The 24,656-nt window shown below is 34.9% G+C and overlaps 1 protein-coding gene across 1 annotated transcript; it reads right to left on the bottom strand.

Annotated features, from left to right (window-relative positions):
* Positions 1 to 1,299: 1,299 nt before the first annotated feature.
* Positions 1,300 to 20,450, bottom strand: LOC127878230 (myogenic factor 6-like). Its single transcript, XM_052424749.1, has 3 exons — positions 19,584 to 20,450; positions 8,597 to 8,675; positions 1,300 to 1,669 (listed from the first exon to the last, which is right to left on the bottom strand). The coding sequence occupies exons 1-3, from the start codon at positions 20,448 to 20,450 to the stop codon at positions 1,479 to 1,481; spliced, it is 1,137 nt and encodes a 378-aa protein (XP_052280709.1). The 3' UTR covers positions 1,300 to 1,478.
* Between the last annotated feature and the right edge of the window lie 4,206 nt (positions 20,451 to 24,656).

Raw genomic sequence — 24,656 nt, 5'->3', positions numbered from 1 at the left:
GAAATATTCTAAATATAGAAATATAAAGTATACTAGACATCCCTAATTTTTTTAATAAATTGATCCAATTGAAAAGGATAGGACAGTCCACTAGGCATAAATGGGTTAAGCACAGAATCAAGTACGTAAGTCGCGACTTAAGTTAACAATATTGGTTTCAATATGGGCAGTGTCAGATTGTGATTTGCATAGAATAAAAGTCGGCTTTAAAGAAGAAGAAGAAAGAACAAAAAGAAACACAGTAGTCTACAGCATACGTACAGTATATAATGATTAATTTTCATATGGATTAATTGTCAGAAATAACGAATTACATGCTTGATCTTTAATACATATAAACTGTGTATTTACAAGCAATGAGCATAACCATGTTCAATATAAGAATAATTGCTTGTTTCCAATACAAGAAGAGCAAAAACTGCAAACAAAAAATGCCTCACACAGCATCTATGTTGCTGTTAAGATTTTAATTAATCTCTTTCTTCTATTCTCGGGTAGCTTGTTTCCAAGATATGATGCCTTCTTAAGCATGGGTTTCCCACGGTACTGTATTTCTAATAGAAGTCTATTTCTTTCGATAGGTGCAATTAAAACGCGAGATCGCGATCTTTGTTACTGTCATAAGGGCCGAGAATAAAAGAATACAGATGTTCCGTGTGAACAAATAGAAAATTATAAACTGGATGTTGTTGTTGCGGTTGTTTAAAAAAAAAAGACATTATGAATGGTTGAAACAGACGAAAGGATTGTTATGCATATGTATTGAATAACGATAACAAAAGGAGGAAGATTAATAACTGGACGACAAAAGCAAAGAGGGTTATGAATAAGAATTAAAAGATAATAATAATATTGGTGATTCTACTGATAACGGTTGTGATGATATAATTTGGGAAGATGATGGTGATAATGATGATTATTATGAGGAGGAGGAGGAGGGCGACCAAACGTGTCATCTTGATGAACAATCGCACACATGCATTACTAACAGAACTATTGATAACGACGACATAATTGTCTGATTACTAACAGAACTATTGATAACGACGACATAATTGTCTGAAAAGCGAGTATGTTTAGGTTTCATCGTGTGTTTAATTCTTCATTTCACCACTCACAGCGCATTGCAGGCAGACATTTCACATCGTGCGTTTATTCACACTCAAATAAAACGTTAAAAAAGCTCTCTGTCTTTGCATTTAAACGTTGTCGTTTATTGGTTTGAAAAATGTGTTAATAAATATTAATATAAAACCGTTATTAATACAAAACTTATAAAATCACATGATTATTGACGATACTTCAAGCATTTTCTGTTCATTTTTTCAGTATAATAAATGCAAAATGATTTGTTAATTGGTCACTAAATATATAATTCAACAACTGCACAACAGATAAAATAAGGACACACCACTTTTTATCACACTTTGATGTTTAATCCAATAAAAAGCACGAGTTAGTAGAACAAACGTAACTTTTTATAAAGGGCGTTCTGTTGGAGCAAGTGACGTCATCATTGGAGATCCGGAAGTGGCACTGATGCTTTCGACAATCAGCGAGAGACAGTCTAGACTTGATACGTTGCTTCCACCCTGTGAGTGTTGTTGTTGTTGCTGTTGATGATGATGTTGGTGGTGATGCGTCTGATGATGAACATGGTCCATGTAACCTGAAATTACATGAAAACATTAATAAATTATTTGTTCATATAATGTCTAAATATATCATGGAAAATTGCTTTCCAGGCCCGGATATGGCATATCATGAGAACACGTTGAATCTTAAGTATCGTTCGTTTGATTGTATCTTTCATTTAGTTTGTATTTATGTACAGCAACCCGTTTGAGTGTTTCCACAAAGTATACTGATCCTTAAAATATAATTAGTAAGCTGTAGAAGATTCAGCTTCGGAGACTCTTAGTTCTATAGATGCGTAACTATCGTTCGTGTGCACACGTGTACACTGATTTATCTGCTTGACGTCAGAACTGTATTCGGACTTCAGAGTGGTTTTTACGCGCGTCGCCTAGATGGCCCGAATTACAGCAACGCAACCGAATCGTATTCGAGGGGCTATAAAATTTCACGCCAATTTCACGCGCCCAATTAAGGGGTCATGTCGAGCCCTATCTCACTCACGCAAGCACGTGCGTTGCATAATTAATTATGATAAGCGTCTTCCTGGTTTTCTTATCAGAATTATCATCATAATAATGAAATGGTATTAGCACATGAGCGAGAAAAATGCGACCTATTTCAGGGGTAAGGCGAGAGGCGGCGCTGCTTTTGTTTGAAGAATCGGCACCTGGGGTTAAGCAATATGATGCACAGTTAGAGATTTCATCGCCGGGGTAACTAGGGAACTATCTATTGTTGTGTCTCTGTGTTGTACATGATTATATCGTAGACTCCTCTGACAATGGCCTCGTGGGAATATTAGTTTGTATAACGTTCGTCATTTGCAAGGTACAACGAGACTACTCACATGAGCATTGGTCTGTGAAAAGGGTTTTTAAATGAATGTGCGTAAAGTGTCGTCCCAGATTAGCCTGTGCAGTCAGCAAAGGTAAATGGGGTCAAAATGTTCTGCCTTAACTGGATTTTTGTCATGAATGGTCTTCCTTTAAACGAAAAATAAAATACAAGCGGAATGTATTGTCCCATATAAACTGGGACAACACTTTACGCTCATACATTAAACCCCCTTGTCGCATAGGCTCATATACATGTTTGTTTGGCGTATCAAGCACTCACCTTACAAATATAAGAAAACACAGTATGTAATATTAGAAGATGACATTATTAATATTTTCATACACTTTTTAGGTTATCATATTATTACAGCAATGTTATTCAATATTAACAGCCGAATTTCTATCCAAATTTCTAAACATTTATATGTAAGGTTCACACAATCATAGGTCATTACAATTCAGATCACGGTCCTATAATAATATTTGATTAACGTTCTCTGGAATAAATCTATACATTTTTAACAAATAGTCTGTTCGTCGTTTTCAGTGTTGCGTGTTGGTTTATGCACACGATTGTTTAACTTTTTATGTCCATAGTTTTAGATATAATTGCGTTTAACTCAAAGCTGAAATTTCCTTCTGATAGTATTTGGATACCTAGCAAACATATATAACTGTGCAATATATAAATAATGAATTAAATTGAATATAGGTATTAATATGGATAAATGATTGAAATGTCCCAAAGCAATGAAATAAATCGTTAAAATACATAATCATACTTATTATTATAAACTTTATTTGCAAAAATATTTTCTTTCCGACTAATATCGGCTTAGCTGCTACATGGGCGTAATTGTTTGTGTCACACATACATCACAATGAAAACGTTTCATGTTGTCTCTTTTTTATAAAATGTTTGCCATTTTGATTTTTTTAAAATGAAATTCAAGACACTAACTAAGCTTGGGAAATGTAACTAAATTATATGAAACAAGGAATAAATTAATATTGCTTTTTACACTTTAAACATTTTCGCCAGTGACCCCAATACGTATATTTAGCTGTTTTTGTTTAGTGTGTGTGATTTCATAGTGTGTTTTTACTATACATTTCCGTTTTACCAACCGCACAATGATCATCGTTAACTTGTACGCTTTACAGCACCCGTTTGATGATAGCGTATAGGAAATGGCAAATTGCAAGTATCTGTTATTCTAATATGCTTAATTCGATCCACTCTAGAGGTTTTGGGAATTTCAAGTGAATTTCCCACAACATAAAAGAGCTTTTGCTGAGAGTGTATCATATGGAAACTTACAAACTAACTACACAAAATGGGCCCGATATCCTTAATAGATCGAAAGTAGTAGACAATGTTCGTTTTGTTTTCGTTATGGATGTTATTTACCTAAGGCGAAACCTATACAAATTGAAAAATCTTTGAAGCTGTCTGGCCTATATTATTTTAAACGAAAATCATAATAAAATATCCTCAATGCATTTAAAATCAGGTACAAACATGCTGTACAGAAATAATCATTTAACGCATACCTGAATGAAACCTTTTTCTATATTATGAATTGATTTGCAATTGCAATTACCACCTTCTGAACATTCGTTGCTAAAACTGTTTTCAATTCGTTAGTTTTAAGCGAAACCTAAAGTTTAGTCTTATTATACTTATTATTCCATTATAAAATCTAGTTTTCAATAATTCCTGCTCTGTCATGTCTTAAATACATTCAGCATTTTATTCACGAGCAATACAAATTACAGTAGTAATTTTACTCTTATTCCTCAATACAGTATCAGCATTGACTCTGGCTAGAATGATTACATTTAACTTATTAACTCTTTCAGTGCTGGAACCGAATTTTGAAGGCCTTTGCAAACATTTTGGATCCAGATGAGACGCCACAGAACGTGGCGTCTCATCAGGATCCAAACTGTTTGCTATTCTTATAGTATTCTTTGAAAAAAGAATCAAAGAAAATGCTAATTTTAGAAACTCAGCAGACGACATTTTAGCAGACGACAAATTTCCTAGCATGCAAAGGGTTAAGTACTACCTGTGCTGTTTTACACACTAGTTAGGTGGTTTATGTGAGACAAAATACTATTTCAATAATATACTCAGAAGTGATTGTTAGAAAAAGTTGCATGATGATGGAGCTAAATTGACAAACTGGTACATTTACGCATGCAATGCTATAAAAAAAATACTTGGAAACTATGTTTGAATTCGTAGTTTAAACTGAATGAACGAAACTATAAAAAAGTTTATTCAAGACTTCACTTCCTGTAAGAAAGGCCTTGTCGCTGAGAAGAACGCTAATTTGATATAGAGTTCCATTTATTAACCACAATGCACCGGGAATTTGTGCTCGAAAAATATATAATGCCAATTATATACCCACACATCTCTGATATACGAGATTTAGTGAGGAAAGTGGATAGCAATGGTCTAGTTAATGGGTAATAAGCTTCGTTCGAATAGTAAATACATACACTTTCTTGATGTTAATAAGTATACCTGCGCTAGGGTGCACCAACATTTCGGATAAAAGTGGTACTATAGCAATAGATAAGTCGGTGCGAACGTTCTTGTATAATCAGTGTTTAAAATAAACATAATAATAATAACGCCCGGAAACAGAACTCGAAGACGTGAAAAAAGTATGAGAAAATGATTAAAAAGCTTTTGGAAATAATTGACAAAATGTTTAAAAAAATGTCATGCACCATACCCCGACCCACAAAAACTGCAAATATATATAAATATATATAAATATGATTTTGCAAAGTGAGAATATGTAGGAAAATGTTTTGTCCGTTCAACCGATACGAAAACAGGAAATAAATGATGATGCTACGGTTCATGGTGAACATAAAACTTTCAACAGTCGTCGATCATTTATGTTTAACAACCGGCGTCTACAAAGGCCAACAAAATGCATCTGACTCGCCTCCTTATCATATGCGCACGCATCTATCTGCATGGCGTACCACTTGGCATCTACAAATTGCCCCGACGTCGATGACAGATAGTCGTATAATGGCCGCATCAAGAGTTCGAAACCTTCCCGAATTCATTTAAAAAAAAAAATTAAACAAAATGCAATAAACTGGCATTTTTGTTCTGTTGGTTTGGTTTGTTTCGTGTGTTTTTTTTAATATTTATTTTGTTTTGATTATTTGTGTTTTGTTTTGTAAGAACCGTTAGACACCGTTCCAACATGTTGAATATAATTTATTTGAGAATATGTTATATTAGAAATTGGTGCATATTTTGTATTCTTATATATTATTGTGTTTATTTACAAAGAATACACATACTTTTTCAACGCACAACCTTTTGATTTAAGATTTAAAATTCCAATAATAAATGAATCAGTAAAGAAATGATTAAACTATGTATCCATAATTTTTCTTAAATTTTAATAGGTAATGTTTTATGTCGTAAGAGAATTTGTACAAATACTTATTAATATTTGATGTGATATATTACATTGGATTGATATTGATTTATGATAATAAGAATGACCAGCGAAGTTTTAATGATATAATGTGTATAAAAACGAATGTTATAATAACAGGCTAATACATAAAATGACTACATGACTAAGTCTCACGGAATGAGATTTTTAAGCACAGCATCAAAGCGCTGGAACCACTTAACGAGCCACTAAAGTAGTCTAGGGTTTAATGACTCCCGGCCCCTCAAATAATTACCGTACGCACCAGTTTTGCAATTTACCACGATGACATACTTGTGAATATTTGCACATACCGCTTTTTATGCATGATTCCGGTGGAATTATCCACAAAATATACCTTTATTACTAAACAGAACCACTCTTTATACGCTGCGGTGCCATAACGCGGAATTAAGTACCCCGTTTACATTGCTATATAGTGACATGTAGCCTTCATTAAACGTAATCCAGGTGGATCGGATTTGCTAATCCCCGATGTAGTTTATTGCGCATAATTAATTATCTCGTGCATAGCTACCCTTAAATGAATCAAAGACGAAAATTACCAAAACAATGTTTTACTCTACATATAATCCATGTTAGTATAAAATAATCTAAACGCTTAATTTTAGATGTTGATGCATACTACGCTCTTCTTTTTTTGAAGCATTAAATACGGAAGCGATTAAGTATTATGTTTATAATTAATGTTCTGGAATAAACGTAGTAACGTCGAGACTTTACGTTTTGTAAGTATACGTACCATATTCAGGGTAATATTTGGAAAAAAACGACCATTTATTTTATTATAATTTTAATTGTATCAATAAATTATTTATTACTACTACAATAGGCAAAACTATGCCAAACCAAGGTGAATATACACTTAATATCAACGTGTTTAACGTTATACGTATACAAAACTATGAACATAAAATGAATTAAATCAGGATCACTGCCTTGGAACAGACAATTCAAATACGAAACGCACACTTAAACCAGAATTGATATAATTAAAAAACGCACGTGTAAAACGATCTTACTCAAATGTGCCTCTTTGCAGATAGAAAATGAAAACAAATCCAAAACGGGACGCATAAATCAAATACTACACAAAAAATGAAGTACACCAGGAACTTAAGTCTTGAAAATATATTACGCGCGTGTGTAATAGGTTTTAAGTATAAATAAGTTACAAAATATCCAACAGATCTAAATGAGAATTTGGTAAAGAACTTATTGTATTCGCATTACGCAAGTTTTAACGAACATGATAACATGCGTCCTTCAATATTCCAACATCGCCAAGTAATAATTAGTTATAGTCTTCACAAAATAATAATTCAATTACTGAACACACATGCGGAAATAAGTATAACTAATATATTCCAAGATATATTACAAGGTGCTTGCCTATAGGAATATATTTACAAACGAAATAAAGCAAATAACCTTGATCATTTATAATTAAAGTAGTTAACCGTTACAACTAAACACACGTTTGATTAGAAATATATTTCCATTAATGCTATGCACTTACGAAAAGAAACATAAATTGATGCATTTCTTACGAGCAAAATAATGCTTAGTTAATTCAACGTCATTTTGTTTAATGAAAGCTGATGCCATTTAGTATGCGTTAAATTATTTTTGATGGACACGAGCTTTAAGAATGCAAACTTAGATTCATAAGTACATGTGCTTTGAGTGGTAATTCGCGATATTTTATATATGGAGGATATATCAACACCATAACTGGTAAAATTATTATATTTAACTGCGTGTTTTTTAGGTATGCATATATATTTCGAAAGAAAGGCGATTCATATCCAAGATTTTGTATAATATGTATAATCATCATGTCTGCTGAAGTTGCATATATAATTATAACAAGCCGAGTCCCATATGTTGTTTTTTCACATAGATGTATGTGTTATATGTAGACAATTGTTCAAGATTTGTATTAATGGCAACAAAATAACCAAAACTGCCGCAATACTACTTCAGAATGCATACTAAGCTTATGTTTCCTGGTCAATGTTCTCAGAAGACATATCAAGATTATATTGACGAGGACACAATGTAGAACCATCCTTGTACAACTTATATTTGTTGGTAGTACTGACTCTAATAATTTATGCAACTTGAACATCCGCGCAGATATTAGACTCGTTCTGATTTCAGATCCTTAGACCATGCGTTGGTGATCGATGCAAAGGTATTTTGTTCTTGTCATAATGTGAGTGTTTACGATGTAGATCATGTTAAGAACGTCTGTTTTAAATTTCATTAGAAAACGTGAAACAATAAATTGACTATAACGTCCATTACATAAACATATTGCTTTTAATTGCATGAGTTACAGCTAGGTGTAACCTTAAATTAGTTAGCCCCTTAAAAACTGCATCAACTTTGTGAAATTTACAGGCAGGCCATACGTATTGTGTATGTTGTGCTACTCCGTTAAATTTCCTTGACAAATTTACTGTCCTTAAAAATATCAAAATGACAAGCACTAGTGACAAATAAGTATCAAAGTTACTTTCTATAATGTTTTAGGAATAAGATGTTTGAAAGAAACGTATGTAATCGTTTTGTATAACCACTTCAATAAGTTAATTATATTATTATGTTAATACTCACCATTCTGGTGTGAATTGTAGCCGTTCAGTTCGGACATATGGTGCAGTTTGTCCGGATAGAAGTGAGGACTGTTCACCGTCTGAAAAGGAAAAAAAAATAACATAACAATTTATGGGGCAACATTGTACAAATATAATAATGAAATTAAAAACGGAATAACCCAAATTAAATTTCATATACTCTTCGAAAGATAGACAATCCTTAAACGTAGGCGATTAGTTTAACGACCATAATTGCTTTTCCTTGGGTATAAAACGTCAAGAAGTGTCAGACAATCCGGTGTTTTATCATACTCGATGGGTCGGTCATTTCTTTGTTAGTTATATGTCCGTTGCATTCGTCATATTTACGTCATTACCTTTAGACACGTGACTTTGCACACGTTCATGTCGGAAACTTCACACGGCACCATTGAGTGTTTTAACGTATATTAATATATTCATTTTCAGTAGTAAGAGTACATGGCATAAAGCCGGACATAAAAGGCAAACCATTTGTTGTTATCTTGTATTTTACGACCATTGGAAAGCGAATTTATATATCGCTCCTTGCTGCAATTTATTATAATTACTATTATTATTATTATTATTATTATTATTATTATTATTATTATTATTATTATTATTATTATTATTATTTTTATTATTATTATTATTATTATTTTATTTTTTTTATTTCATTTTTTATTTTATATTTTAGTGTTATCATTAATTTATATTACTTATTATTTCTATTTTAAGTATTAGAAATACTAACAAAATGTTATGCTGTCCTCGATGACGTTATGTCAATTCATTGGACCGCCTCAGTGCAAATTGTTTCGTCCTTCAAAAAAATGTCGTTTATAGAATTTATATCTTAAATTAAAAAGAATAAACCAGTGCGCTTTTATGCATGATGATATACTATCTGCCATTATTTTGTTGCGTCATATAACCTACAACCGTCTACAAAAACACAAAGTCAAAGATTTATCTTTCTCACAACCAAAACACAATACCTACTTCGAAGCCAATTATCTTTGAAGTATTCACTGATGAGCCTTAATACCCCGTCCCGGTTTTGATAGAACGCCCCCTTGACGTTAATTATACACGTTTATGTCTACCAACTCCGAAAAAACATGCACCACGTAATGCAGTAACATTGTCAACTAGTGATAACAATGATAATACATTTTTCCTTGGTTTAAATGCATATTTTGGTTTAGGTTTGTATGTGACTTTCTATGCGGTAACACTATTTTTTTCTGTGTTGTACCGGTATATCGATTTGTGTCGTGTACATTTTATTGGAAATTCGTCAATCCTTTTAAATAAAAAAGCTTCGTCTTTTGGATGTTTTATCATTTTTATTTTTTTATATTAAAAGCTTTTTCCGATGTTTATTTTCAATTGTTTATTAAGTTAACAGGGTTAGTATTTAATATAGTACATATCGTCATGTATTGTGTTGTGCAATGGTACATTGCCTTTAGTGGCAGACTGACGGATGTCAATACGAATGTCCCTTCTTATAATAATTATGAGGTTTAACTTTTTAGCCTTGCTCTGGGCAAACGGGAGGTAATGCATATGAGTTAAGTGTCATCCCAGATTAGCCTATGGAGTCCGCACACGCTTATCAAGGACGACCGACACCTTCCGTTTAAATACAATTGCTCGTTTGATAAAAGTCTTAAACACACGAACACCCAATGTACGCGGGAAAAGTTGTCTCTGCAAGGCTAATCTGCGACTTCGCGCACGTGCATTAAGTAAGCCCCGTTTTCCAAGAGCGATTATTATGTTTATGTTAACCATTAATGTGACGCGTTCTGAAAAAAACGGAGCTTAATGCATGTGCGTAAAGTGCCATCCCAGATTAGCCTGTGCAGTCCGCACAGGCTAATTAGGGACGACACTTTCCGCTTTTATGGTACTTTTCGTTAACAGGAAGTCTCTTCTACACGAAAATCAAGTTAAGGCGGAAAGTGTCGTCCCTGATTAGCATGTGTGGACTCCAAAGGGTAATCTGGGATGACACTTTACGCACATGCATTAAGCCCAGTTTTCTCAGAACGCGACTCGTTTCTATTTGGCGACTCTATTTGTTATGTTTTAATTATGGTTATATTTTGAGTTGCTTTAATATTGAGAACAAAGTTCCACACTTTCAATTAATATTTTGAACGCACTGTTATAAAGTGAACTTTCTACGTTAGCGGATCATAAATTATAAGTCTGATTTCAATTATGATAGTAATTGGTGAGTTTTCAAAATCTGAAAAAGTCGGTTATATGCAACCGACTTTTCTAACAGAATGGCATTTTAACATCATTTACATGCGAATCCAGTTCTTAATGACAATTAAGATTTTTATCGGAAAACCTCTTCAAATAGAAGCGTTTTACTCGAATCCCGGCTCGAGATCAAAGAAACGCTATTTGACTGATGCGCCGCCAATGTTAATTGTTTAAACATAACTTTCAAATGCCTGAGATAATTAAACTTCATAACGATTCTCGCAAAAGTCTAATTCTCAAGAAATAACGGTACAGAACCAAAGCAAACATTGACGTTTAGTACCTGGATGATCAACACTGTTCGAATAATCAGATTTCCTGCTTGTTACTTCAGTGGACGTTTTTTGTCACTTCGGTCACACTTATAAACTGAACAATCCAGTTCAAAAGTTTACGACCTCTTTCATTTCTGGAATCAAAATTGCAGATCAAAGCGAGTGAATTACCACCTAAATATTTCACAATTCCGAAACGTCGTCGCTTCGCATTGATGTGTCGACAGTTCATGCCGATTTTACATGCCTAGCGAGCCGGTCGAGACCTTAAAATAAACATTATAAACGAGGTTCATTAGCACCCAATGAAAGGGGCTCTCATATTGTTTAAAGGGGCGCAAAGGGCACTATCACGACGTGGGTGCTGACCCGTTACACATTAACGGGGCTTTATGTCCCATACGGGGATTTAATGGCCCTTTAGGATGGTTTATTGGAGGTTGAATGGAATACGAATTCGATTAAATATTTGTTCCGAGAAAGACTAAAACAGATGCAGTGGTTTATGTTAAATATTTCATTTATATTATTCCGGGTTTGTGTAAAACGTCTTCTTGTAAACAGTGCTTTTCCTTTTTGTTTTTTTGTAAGGATATGACTTGGTAACTTTGCAATAGAAGGCTATTGTCAAGCAATATGGTCCCCTACCGGCTACACCATTGTCAGAAATTCCACCATTTTCAGATTTTTTTTATTATTAGTTTTTGGTTGCCATAGCAACCACAATTTTTGACGTAGGAACAAAATGAAATGACGTGCATTATGTCCATATTGCCATCTATCTATGTTCAAAGTTTCATGAAAAAATATTAAGAACTTTTAAAGTTATCGCAGGATCCAGAAAACCACCACTTTCAGCAGTATTTCTAGTCTATTTGTTGCCATAGCAACCAGAATTTTTGACGCAGAAACAAAATGAAATAACGTGCATACTGTCCATATTGCCATCTATCCATGTTCCAAGTTTCATGACAAAAATATTAAGAACTTTCAAAGTTATCGCAGGATCCAGAAAAGTGTGACGGACGGACGGACGGACAGACAGGCGGAGCGCAAACCATAAGTCCCCTCCGGTGAAACCGGTAGGGGACAATAAAGAACAAGAAAATAATCATGCGTTGTCTTCCTTGAAATATTACACAGTTTCAGCAATTTCATTTTCAGAATCTAAACGTAGTCGATGACGGCCTTTGCACGTCCTTTACATCTGATCATCGTTTGTACAGATTGGAAACTCTGGGTGCGACGGCCTACATTATTTGATAGTAAGCGACTATAATTCTGAAAGAAATAAAAAGCAACAAACAATAAAAAATACGTATGTTTTTTATGTATATCATCTCGTTGCTTATAAAGAAAGCAGGACTGCAGGAACGTTTTGCTCTCGGTAATAATAACAACTTATAACGCCACATAGCAACTTATAACGCCACATTGATAAGTCCACATTATGACATTTCTTTGTTTTACTACATCAATATATGAAGTGCTGTGCTAATTAAATATACAATTCATCATTAAATCAAGAAACAATTCCGAGAACTAGAAGAGCTCGCACACACTGTCAAGTACAAGTTAGCGTCTAACATTACACGCATGTATGCATGTATGTGTCCAACCTCGGATGATTCCTCGCAAAGTCACGTTGTCGCGCCGAGCTTCGAGATATAATCTTGCTAACAATATGTTTAAACATTAAATCACGCCAGCACATATGTGAATAATCTCTCCAGATGTTTGCCAACCGGTTTAGCCATGAGCATAAAGCTGTTTTACACAAACACCTCCCAGGAGCGTTCTTCGTGGAGGCCAACTCGATTCGCGTCCAGAAAGAATAATCAAATGTCGATCATGTATTGAAACAAACCTTCACCATTCAGTTGCCTCTTAAGAAAAACACTGCTTTTGAGGTGGATGATATTTTGATGAAGTGTGCTGGTCATGTGTAGAAGAACTCATATGTCTTTAATTTCGTATGATACAGTGCTGTGCGAGGCATCCAAAGTGCATATGCATTATTAGAGGAAGGTTAGTTCGTAGGAGGTAAACGATCAAAGACATGCGTTGTCTGTAAATACGAAGAGGTTGGTGGGACGTAATTGTTTTTTAATTATACCTCTTTTATGAGTAAGACATTGATATATGCAATATTAATTATAAAAACTCGTATATAAGTCCATATTGCGAAAGGTCGCTATGATGAGATGTTCGCTTTTTTCTTTTTAAATTAATGGTTCACATACATATTGTTTTAAACGTGTGAAGCACATAAAAAATATGCTCATGCATATAAACCATTTTACCCATTTATGCCTAGTGGACTCTCCCATCCTTCAAAATTGGATCAATTTATTTCGAAAATTAGGGATGTCTAGTAAACTTATTTCTATATTTAGAATATTTATTACTGAAAATCCTTTTAGCAAACAGCGCAGACCCAAATGAGACGCCGCATCATGCGGCGTCTCATCTGTGGTTACGCTGTTTGCAATGTCCTTTTTTCAGGACGCTAGGCATGAATGGGTTAATTTCACATATTTGAACGCAACAATGAAAAACACAGATTATGGAATAATTCAAGACATGATCGTCAACATGGCCGTAGCTTCGATACTTATATAGCATACGTTCATGAAATTATAATTATAATTTAATAGTTTATAACTTTTGTCTAATAGAGGCCATTCGTATACGCTAAATTATCAAAGACGGTTTTATTAATTACGTTATAATATTATTGGAATACAGGATACTGCGGGCGATATTTTAAGACATTATTTTGGAACATTTGTTTAGGATCCGATTAAAAATATCACATATACAAACTTTCAGACAATCGCCAACGCATTCATAAAATAAGCAATACAATATTCATTTATATATTATGTCCATTTAAGTAATTATCAGGGATGATATTTTGGACAGATCGATTTGGAGGAAAAAACCATAACGCCGATTCACCAAAATCTCATCGATATATACAGTAAAATTAAAAGTATGAAATACTAGTCATCAATAAATCTTAAACATCAAAAAGTAGAAAATCAGCTTTTAACGGATAGACCGAATCACACACCAGAAAGGTAAATATAAAACGAGCACATGTATAACTATTACCTTATGTAAGCATTAAAGTGACCTCACCGTCAGGATTCTGTCAACTATATTTTTGAGGGCTGAATGGTGGGTAACCAAGAGACCAGTTTTTCTGTGTTGTTTAGTATTTATATATGATTGAAGCAGAGGGAGTGTGATTCCTGCTCGTTTGAACGTGTTTTCGAAAATGCTTCAATTTTATAACTTAAGTCTAGGAATTATAGATGATAGTTCTAGATAGATTAATGGTACAAGAACAAAAAATGTAATTATACTAATTGCAAGAACTGTTCTGGTTTCTTTATCATTTCAAGATTCTAATGCCGCTGTCGTTGTTTATAAACGTATCTCGCTACATATGACCTATTTATAAACCACATTTTGACACTTCCATTAACAAGTAGCTGACGTTAACAGGCGAGGGCGTCCGAATATACTAGATGACAAATGTAATTACCCCACCACCCACGGGCGAAAGATAGCCGATTAATTGTTATGATCAAGAGCTATCAAATGGTCTCAGGTTTCGGCGGTGGCTTATCAGACGAGCTCCCGAATGGATAAGCCCTGCCCCTGGAATCTAATCTCCTGTCTGGGCCGCTAAATGTGTATAAATGTAACATGACAGTATCCAAAACATTTTCCTTCCAATCTTTGCAGCTATGCAAGAAATATTGTTGTGTATTGTTTATAAGAAAACGCTAATGCTTTAAGTCGGAATTTGTCATCGGATGTTCACCAAGAAAATCGCGAGTTTAAGATATCGTTGGTTGCTTGAGAACCTTAGCATACATTTGGCTAGCCGTCAGAGACACGAGGATGATTCTTTTTTTAGAGATTATTTTTTTGCATAGTTATTTTAGTAAATTTATCATGTTATTAGAATATGAATTAAAACGAAGTTCGATCTTAAAATATCTGAATCTTGTTTCAAGTGAATATGGTTTTACTAAAAAAAAAAGCTGTAATCTTGAGAAATAGAAAGATATATAGAGAGCACAGTGCCGTCAGTGTAAACAAGGTTAGCAGTATTTAGCAGTAAAACTAAAGTGTGTACAGAGAGTGATATACTCAGAAAGAAGATGACAAAATAAAATGCTAACTGAACTTATTTTATTAAAAAAAAAACTTTCATGTAAGCTGACAATTATGGCTGTATATTTTCGAAGTAAACGTTGCATTATGCGACCACATTTTGTATGTCCACTCAATGTTCTTTTTTAAACAAGCATACGAATGGTAATTCAGCGAATGTTATCGAATGAAGCAATAAAGTTAGAAAACTCAAATTGGAATAACACAAATACATTTAGAGGCGGCACAAAATATCTGGTCGGTTGGGTTAGCGGAAACAGACCAACTGTTTTCGCCTGATATTGTATCTACATGTTTAATATTTAAATGAATGAAATCCGGTTTAAAGTAACGACCTTTTTTATGTCGGAAGCTTCGTGATGATAAGTGGAAATTCAAAGTGATATTGCTCAAACAAAAGCATCCTGAGAAGCACGTTTCACTCATAACACATGTAGCGTCGAAAAATAGCAGGATTTTAATAGCTGGAATATGCTTCGTGTTTAAAAAACGACAATTTAAAAGGTTTTAATGCCAAAGGCTTCCAGGATATACAATCTGTTTATGGCTTTTAAAGTATCATCAAAGTATTCTGCGTGAGTTAAGTAGAGAAACGTTTTTGCCATTTTCTAACACGAAGTACATTGATGAAAACAACGTTGTAAAAGACGATACATTATAAAATAATGTGAAAAGAAAAGTATAGTTTGTATGTGTGATTTATAGTTATGTATCGAGTCAGTCCATATACATAACCCTTCAATGTTATTTCACACACATTGTATGTATATACTTTTTTTCTGTTAGATGCATCGGATGAAAGGCATACGATTCCACACCATACACATCTTCTTGTCATCACGGACTCTAGATGAGGTCAATATACGCTCCGTGTTGTCATTGATAGTTCATAACATGTTTGCCGTCATCGTAGCTGTAAATGTTACTGTTTTATATTGTATTTATCATGATAATAGTTTTCCCTTTTCGAACAAAACCTTCACGGTATTGGACAGAACTATAACTTACACGCTGCTAGAATTGCAAGTCCACTATCAGTTCATTTCATTTCAATAAAACTGTATCGGTCACTTAATTAACTCGTCAAATCGAATACATCATGCCCGGATCGACGCGTTGACGGCCGTGGCTGATAAGCAATGCCCAACGGGGACCTCTCCTCAATCACCGAACTGAAACAAATCTACCAGAAATGACCGTATCGTTGTCTAAATGACCCACGGTCCGGTTCCATTGCCCTGCGTCAGCGCCACGTCGCGATAGGGCCCGTGGTGTTTATCCAGCAAACTGGATAATGCATTCTTAATGAGATCTCGTAATGCGGAATTGAGGCATTACGTTTCGTTAGGGTTGGCTGTTTTTCCTCTTAATTCTGCTGCGATTCCTGCGATTATTTTGACATCATAATTAACCGATGTTTTGACGGCAAGTTATCGCCAAACATAATAATATTGTGTCAGTGACTCGTACTGGAGACTCGTGGTGTTTGGTTAGCGCGAGACAACTTTCTGAAGTCGAACTACACCACTAAATGTAGTCAGCCTTTTTTTCAAAATGATGTTTTTTCTTGCTCCGTAGACAGCGCAAGCTACAAGATGTAATCCAGAGTTTGATAAGGGCATAGCGTTTGCAACAAAAACCCGCTCGTAATTAGGTTGTTGTAATTGTGTAGGCCATTATTTGTGCCACGTGGTGTCATATGGAGAATTTCACATCGCGTAGAAAAAATGTCAGTTGGTACTGGTGCAATAAGATTGTACAAATTCTGACTTTTGTGGTCGACAATACAAGCGTTCCCGCTAAAGTGACCGGCACGAGTACAAACTTTCCAGGTAATTTGGTAATATAGATAATAATCTTGCTCGGTTATTTGCTCAGATAATGCTTGAGCATTGATGAGAAAAAATGTCAGACTGCAATTAAAGTCGTGCCCGTAATCGCTAACATGTTTTATTTATCGCAGGTCAAAGCGACGTGTTAAAATAATACGAATGTTTAACTTTAGAACATGGCGGATCCATGCATGTATTTTGCGGATTTATGTATAAGCATTTAATTACGAACACATGTTGATTATTTCGCTCGCTAACAAGGGTCTTGGGGCTGAGTATAAAGCGATGTACGCGCTGTTTCGACACTTGGGAATTAATAAAGAGAACGGTCGCTATGGAATTCGGTACGTTTTCTCACAGTACAAGTTCACAAGTTGGAAACGATGCGGAAATATATTCCAGAAATTATAAAACATTATTTGTGAATTTCACAGGAGCGGGGTTATTTTTAGTCGTCGTTATTACTAGCAAATAAAAAAAGGGTATTTGGGAAATTGCTTGGTGCCTAATTCGAAAGGATATTATTCATACATAATTATGGTCGTTTAGAAGGGATAATAACGGCGCTGGAGAATAAAGGAGCAATTAAAATTGAATTTAAAATCTGTTATTTTCGGATTATGTTATCTCCGCGGCGTTAACTGATTTATACAGTCGGGACTGATAGCAACGTTTCTTGAAAGAAGTAAACAAGAGAAGAAATGAAACGGTTCCATAAAAAAACACAATGACATTAAATTACTCTAAACTATTGTAGAAATTGAGTTATGTTTGAGTATGTGTGTATGGAATCCTTTTTAAGAGAGAAATAAATACCATGATAGCACTATTATTTGGTTTGATCATATACACCGGTAATGTACTATTATGCTTTTAACCAATTAACCCATTCATGCCTAGCGTCCTGAAAAAAGGACATTGCAAACAGCGTAGACCCAGATGAGACGCCGCATGATGCGGCGTCTCATCTGGGTCTGCGCTGTTTGCTTAAAGAAATTTCAGTAAGAAATATTCTAAATATAGAAATAAATATACCAGACACCCCTACTTTTGGAAATAAATTGGTCCAATTTAGAAGGATGGGAGAGTCCACTGGGCATAAATGGGTTAAGTCATATGGACCTTGTTATCGGACTGAATAAGGCAGTATTCGACATTGGCTGTGGACCGAATACGACCGTCTGAAGGTCCACAGTATGACGAATATACGAAAAATAGCATATAAGCGGGAAAGGGTCGTCCCTGATTAATGTTGGGCAACACTTAATGCACATTCATCAAACCCCCCTTTCCCAGAGCGAGGCTAAAAAACATCATATTTTCCAACATCTGCAGCTAAAACGTGCTTGCTTGGTTGAGAACACCTATGCTCATTAAATTCCTTGAGTATGGAAAACGACGACTACATCAAAGGATGTCAAATAAAATAACACGATAGGGAAAACAATTAGAAAAAAAATGAAGCAAATACGAAGGTTCATATTATTAATCGGCGAGTATGGTATAGTTATGTTGGAGTAGGCACCTTTGGTGTGCAATAAATACAACAATGAACTTATATGAATACTATTTAATATTTCGAAGGCCTCGAAATCTCGAAAACCGAGCTTAGACACAAATGTCATGTTTGATGTAAATCAGGTCACACTTAGAAATGATTAAGTTATCACGGTTAATATAAAATTGATAGAAGGTTATCGCAAGAATTGTATATGTTTCGAGTGTCAAACAGATCTTGTTGCCACGATTCAAGACTGGAAAACAATTCTTGAGTTCGCTTCGCGGCAATCGAGAAAGTGATAACATTTTATTTCGTAAACTCTGGATAATTTATTATGAGACGGTGCAATAAAACTCCGATGGTGAAATAATTGAAGAAATAAAGTTAGAGATAAGTCACAGTCTGCAGGTGTGATTTTTTACGATGAAGAATTCAAATATTTGGTAAATGACATGTTAATAATTTAAGTCATATATGTGTTATCTCAACTATTTGATTTAATTCCATTTAAAATGATTATTCAGCATATTTATATTTTCTAATTTGAACTGCGAATACATTTTACAGATCGAGGCAAATTTTAAATTATAAATTAAATTGTAAATTAAACACATACCACGCACGTATTATATAGATTTATGTGTGTATATACACTGTCCTCTATTTACACATAAACTATGGCTATAAAGTCTTTTATTTTACACTTTATGCCGATGATGCAATCAGAAATTTTGATATTGATATTATTTAATATTGGTCAGATAATACCACTATAAAATATTAGTATGTTCGATTGAAAAAAGCTTATATTTTTACGTATCTTTCAATTATCTATGGTCTCTTTCATCCGTCACATCTGTATTGTGGCTATTAAAATACATAATGTTACCATGCATAACGTACCATATAATCTGAGCCGTTATTTGACCCAGATTCGTTGAGATGGTCATCAGGTCTCACCAGACGATTGCCGTGTAACATGTCCTCCAAACTCTCGATATATTCAATCGCGTTCCGTAGAATTTCCACCTTGGGAAGTCTTTGGTTGGGGTTCGGGCACGTCCGTTTCTTGAGAACCTCGAAAGCTTCATTCACTTTCCTAAGCCGACGGCGCTCCCGCATCGTCGCGGCCTTACGGCGGTCAATTTGAACACTTTTACGTTTACAGGCCTTGCAAGCCCATAGTAGGCACCGCCTATTTTCTCCGTGGTACCCTGGAGCCAGAACGTGAGTCAAATGTTCATCCCCAGTGTCGTCCGCAGAGTTCACATCATCACCGCTTTTGTCGGATATTTCGTCCTTTAAAGAACTGCCACAAGACGACATCGGACTGTCGTGTTTGATATCCAACTCCTCATCGTTGGAACTGCAATGTTCGGAACACTTCACATCCTTCGTGTCTGGCGACATGCTCGGTTTAACGGTCTTTGCTTTATCGTCCGCGTCCTCCTTTATTCCGGCATGTTTCGACTGTTTCTGGTGACTCTCAGACGGCGAGCCTTGAGAGAGCACTTTGCCACTTCTGCTGTTATTCTGATGATTGTAATCTGCGTTTTGTGTACTGTAAAAGCTGGGCGGCGTTGTAGTGCTAGAATTCCCCGTGTATTGGTAGTGGTCTGGAAATACTCTACTCGGGTATCGCTGATAAGGCGCGGCGGAACCCGAGAAATAATCCCTGCCTCCGTGAGGGCTGTTGTACGAAAGTTCCGTGAAATAACGCGCGTTCTCGAACACTTCCGGCGCTCCGCTTCCGGTCGCGCTAAACTGCATGTTCGTATCGAATCTGCAACTTCTAAAGTCCGCTGTCATCATCATTGTGACGTCATTAGGTAAACACGTCCCCTGGCACAGTATCACGATAATATTATTTAAAATATTCTTTGTCAATGTTAAATAAAGTATATTTTAATTTTATTACACCTGAAATGTGTCACAGATAAAAGCATTATATTAAATGCACAAGTGCATTATTGATTAATCTCATTAGCACATCAACCCATACTTTGCAACTATAATTATATATTCAACAAACATGCCGACAGATCGAAACGGAACTCATCGCTTCTAACATAAACACACTTATTTCAAGCCTATGTGCTGATCTCTTGACACCCCATGGGACCAGCGGGTTGCGTTTGAAGTATGCCGCCTACCAATGAACATCTGGCTTGCATTCTCTCGTGCTGATAAGCCCCGCCTTCTGAGGATGTTTATCGCGTCCTCCGCCTTATTAAAACGCTTTTCGTGTCGTGGTTGGTTTGAAGACCATACTGCTAGGTAGCGGGTTTTATGATTAAACCACGTGGAGAAGGAATTGCCTAATTGCCGAGTGGGTGGGGTATGGAAATCAAAGAGAAGTGTTTGGCCGACCCTCTCTCATTGTGACCAGGGGGAACTTATAGACTAGAATGTAGTTAACTAGTTAGTGATCGTGAATAAGGTTTTACAAACAATTTCTTATATATTTTTCATCAATGAATTCCGTGTATTTTAAAAATCAAACAACAACCCCAACGAAACAGACATATCTTCATATATTGATACATTTGAATGATACAAAGAGTGTTTTCATAATGGTAGAGTAAAACGTTTGTTTGGTCTTGCATATGTGTGCATATATAAAACGTGTTCGTTGGGAACTTTCTGGACTTGAGCAAAATGAACTGCTTACCACCTGATTGATTGAATTATTTTTAAAATGTCCATCTGTGATCTGTTCACAGTTGCATGTAACAATGCGTAGAAGATAATACTTATGTTGTTAAAGTTGCATAGACGCATATTCTTCATTCGTTGAAAACGGGGCTTAATGCAAGAATGTTTACCGCATTCTAACATGTGACGACACTTTGCGCTTTATTGAATTTTTCGTTTAAAGGAAGTTTCGTATTAACAAAAATCCAGTCAAGGCGGAAAGTTTTCCCCTGATTATCCTGAACGGACTGCACAGGCTAGCCTGGAACGACACTTTATGCATTAAGCCCGGTTTTCTCAGATCGCGGCTATCGCAGAGGTGACTGGTTCGAGCCCCGCCGAAAAGAAACTTTTTTCTTTTGTTTAAACAAATACATTTATGTCATTTCTAGAGCTATAAAGTTCAATCGTCAAAATGTAAAACATCATTTATGTAACCAATACATAAAGACGCTTTTTTTGTGAACAAATCTTTGTAAGTCTGGTTTTCCAAAATACTGTCGCAATTTCTTGTTGTTATTTTCGCTTAAAAAAATTGCTTTTCAGCTCGACGGTGTCCATTGCTTTGCAGAACTCTTTTTCTTTTGACTCTGTTTTAAAAGAAAGATAGTGTCACTTCGAACTCGTCCCTAACAAGGTTCGATCTCGCGATCGTACCTTGTAACAATTGCAACCTTTGATACTGTTGAATATTTCTTATCTCACGGTCGTGGTTTGGTACTTTTGTTGTTCGGTAAATTTAACACATGGTTGACAATACTTTCTGCAAAGCAGACGCATTTCATGATCAATGCAGGATTAGCCCTGAGACACACAGCATCATAGTCGTACGTTTAGAAGTCTTTACAGAATACTGTTTATGTGATCATATTAAATAATACCGCTGATCTGTTTTTGCGGATGTTTTCTAATTCCATGCAGGAGATCTTTTTTGAGAAAGTTTATTTGTTATAATGCATATATTCCAAGTTTAATATTTCTATGGTATGAATATTCTGTTTACATATCGGTAATATATGTATACTTTGAATGAGATCAAATTGTGTTCTTACTAAAATAATGTTTGAAAACACACACACTGTTATTACTATTTTCTTTCTGTACATGTACACGGAAACCTAGTGTGCTGTTGTTTTTTTTTTAACTAAATAATGTTTGTTTCGACTATTCAACACGTACTGCTTCAAATTATGTTTGAAACGGACGACGGCGATGATACTCAGCACTTCCCTATTTATAAAATTCGGCTCAAAAGAGTATATTCATAAGAAGATTTTTAATCTTTTTAATCTTTTTAATGAGCCGAACATAATCACCCAAAATTGCTACAGGAAATTGCGCGGTCAGTCGGGAAGGAATGTATCACTCCGCGCGCACGAGCCTTGTCACTCAATTATATGTGAAATATCGCTGTTAAATAGTTCCCCCTACCGGGCGCTTCGCGTGTTTTCATAGTAAACTAGTTTATTTATCATTTCATGGGGAGCGCATTTTTGTGTGACAGGCTATATGTGCGTTTTGCACAAATTGTTTTATTTTCGGTCTATTTTCTGGGAATACTCAAATAAACGATCGTGGTTTTGTAATTGTTGCTACAAATTGCAACATCCCATGAGAAATAGATATCCGTGTGGAATGCGATTATTTTGAATATGCTGCAAGATGTATTGAATGGAGCAATGCTCATTTTTGTTATAAAAACACTTACTAAATATTTAATGAAATTAAACGTCCTGATTTAGTTATAGCTAGGCAAACATTAACAACAACAATTAAATAATCTATCATTTAAACTTTTCGTTCATTTAAAGTGAAAATGAAATCGTTCATTGATAACATCTCTACTCTACTGTTAAATGTTAGTTCATTTTAAAAATGGAACATAAACATATTATATATGCAAAACAACCAATCAGTTATAAGATCGCATCTCCGTCAATAAACTATCAAAAATCGATAATTGAACGAGTGTAATTGACACCTCTTCAGTTAATATACAAAATGGCCATCTGTCAAACAAATTAAGTAGCGGGCTTATTAGCTGGGCTTTCGTGCGCATTTGATTGTTTTTCTAGCATTTATCACTTCGAAGAACGCGTTAGTTAACTAGTTGTTCGTTGAAAGATACTGCGCTACTGCATACCAGAAGCGATAATGTGAAAATGCGAAATGCGTTTGATAAAAAACCCAGCTCCACACTAGCGTTTCTTTAATGGGACGCCATTTGATACAGAAGCGGTTTTATTAATTGCTTACTTTTATAAAATAATATTATGTAACAAAATATGAGTTTATAATAATATCCATTTACATGTGGTCTTTTCCCCGTTTTAATTCTTAAGCTGAATGTGTTGTTTTGCAATTTCAAATAAATGCTGCATCAAGGGTATAGTCTAAATTCTAAAGAAATAATATAAGTTTTGAATCGACCGGTCGAAGGCGTTGACCTCAGCTTTAATCTTTAATGTTTGCATGCGACGGGAAGTGACGACCACAAGATATTTAAAGCGATTGCCAGTCAGGTCCCACACGAGGCAGAGAATTAATCACATATCAAGTTTAAGTAATAATGAACAAACCTAATAATTTAAGTATTATAATTTAAAATAAAAAGCAATACAGTGCATATTAACTTAATGTAAGTGCAGTATAATTGTTCAACTGTTTAACAATCAGAAGGACAACAGCAGTCGGAAACTGGATAAGATGAGGTACATACAAGTATGAGCGTAAACCTTTTTTTATTGCAGAATTTAGCATCATAAAGTACTAATCATAGGTCAACTCACGAGGAGTAGTAAATAAAATGACCGCTAACAAACCTTGGGTGTATATGCAGAATAGCAATAATTATAATGAAATGCAATCGGCACACGCAAATTGCTTCTTTGGACTCTCCACGTATGATGTTAGTAGCATAATTCTTAATATGCTGCATAAATAATTTTAGTGTTGGAGTATCGAAGCAGTAGACATAGGACAGTTAAAACATATATGGACATAGAACAGTTAATACATATATAGACATAGAACAGTTCAAACATATTTCCTTTCTTTCAGAATCTGTAATACGTATTTCGACTATGTTATTCTTCAATGCAACGTTAACGCAACTAAAGTTTGCTGTATTGTCGATTTGTATTTCTAAATATATTATTTTGATATTAGTCAAATAAAACAGTACCATGTATGTTAATATCTTCACAAGAACCTCGATTATTAAACAAGTATATATACAAAAACATGTTTAACTGGCGTATTGCATACGCTGAATCAATTATT

Source organism: Dreissena polymorpha, chromosome 4, assembly GCF_020536995.1.
Source record: "Dreissena polymorpha isolate Duluth1 chromosome 4, UMN_Dpol_1.0, whole genome shotgun sequence".
In the NCBI taxonomy this organism is placed as follows: Eukaryota; Metazoa; Mollusca; class Bivalvia; order Myida; family Dreissenidae; genus Dreissena; species Dreissena polymorpha.
Note: the sequence above shows the minus strand (reverse complement) of the source record. Positions and strands in the feature narration are given on the sequence as shown.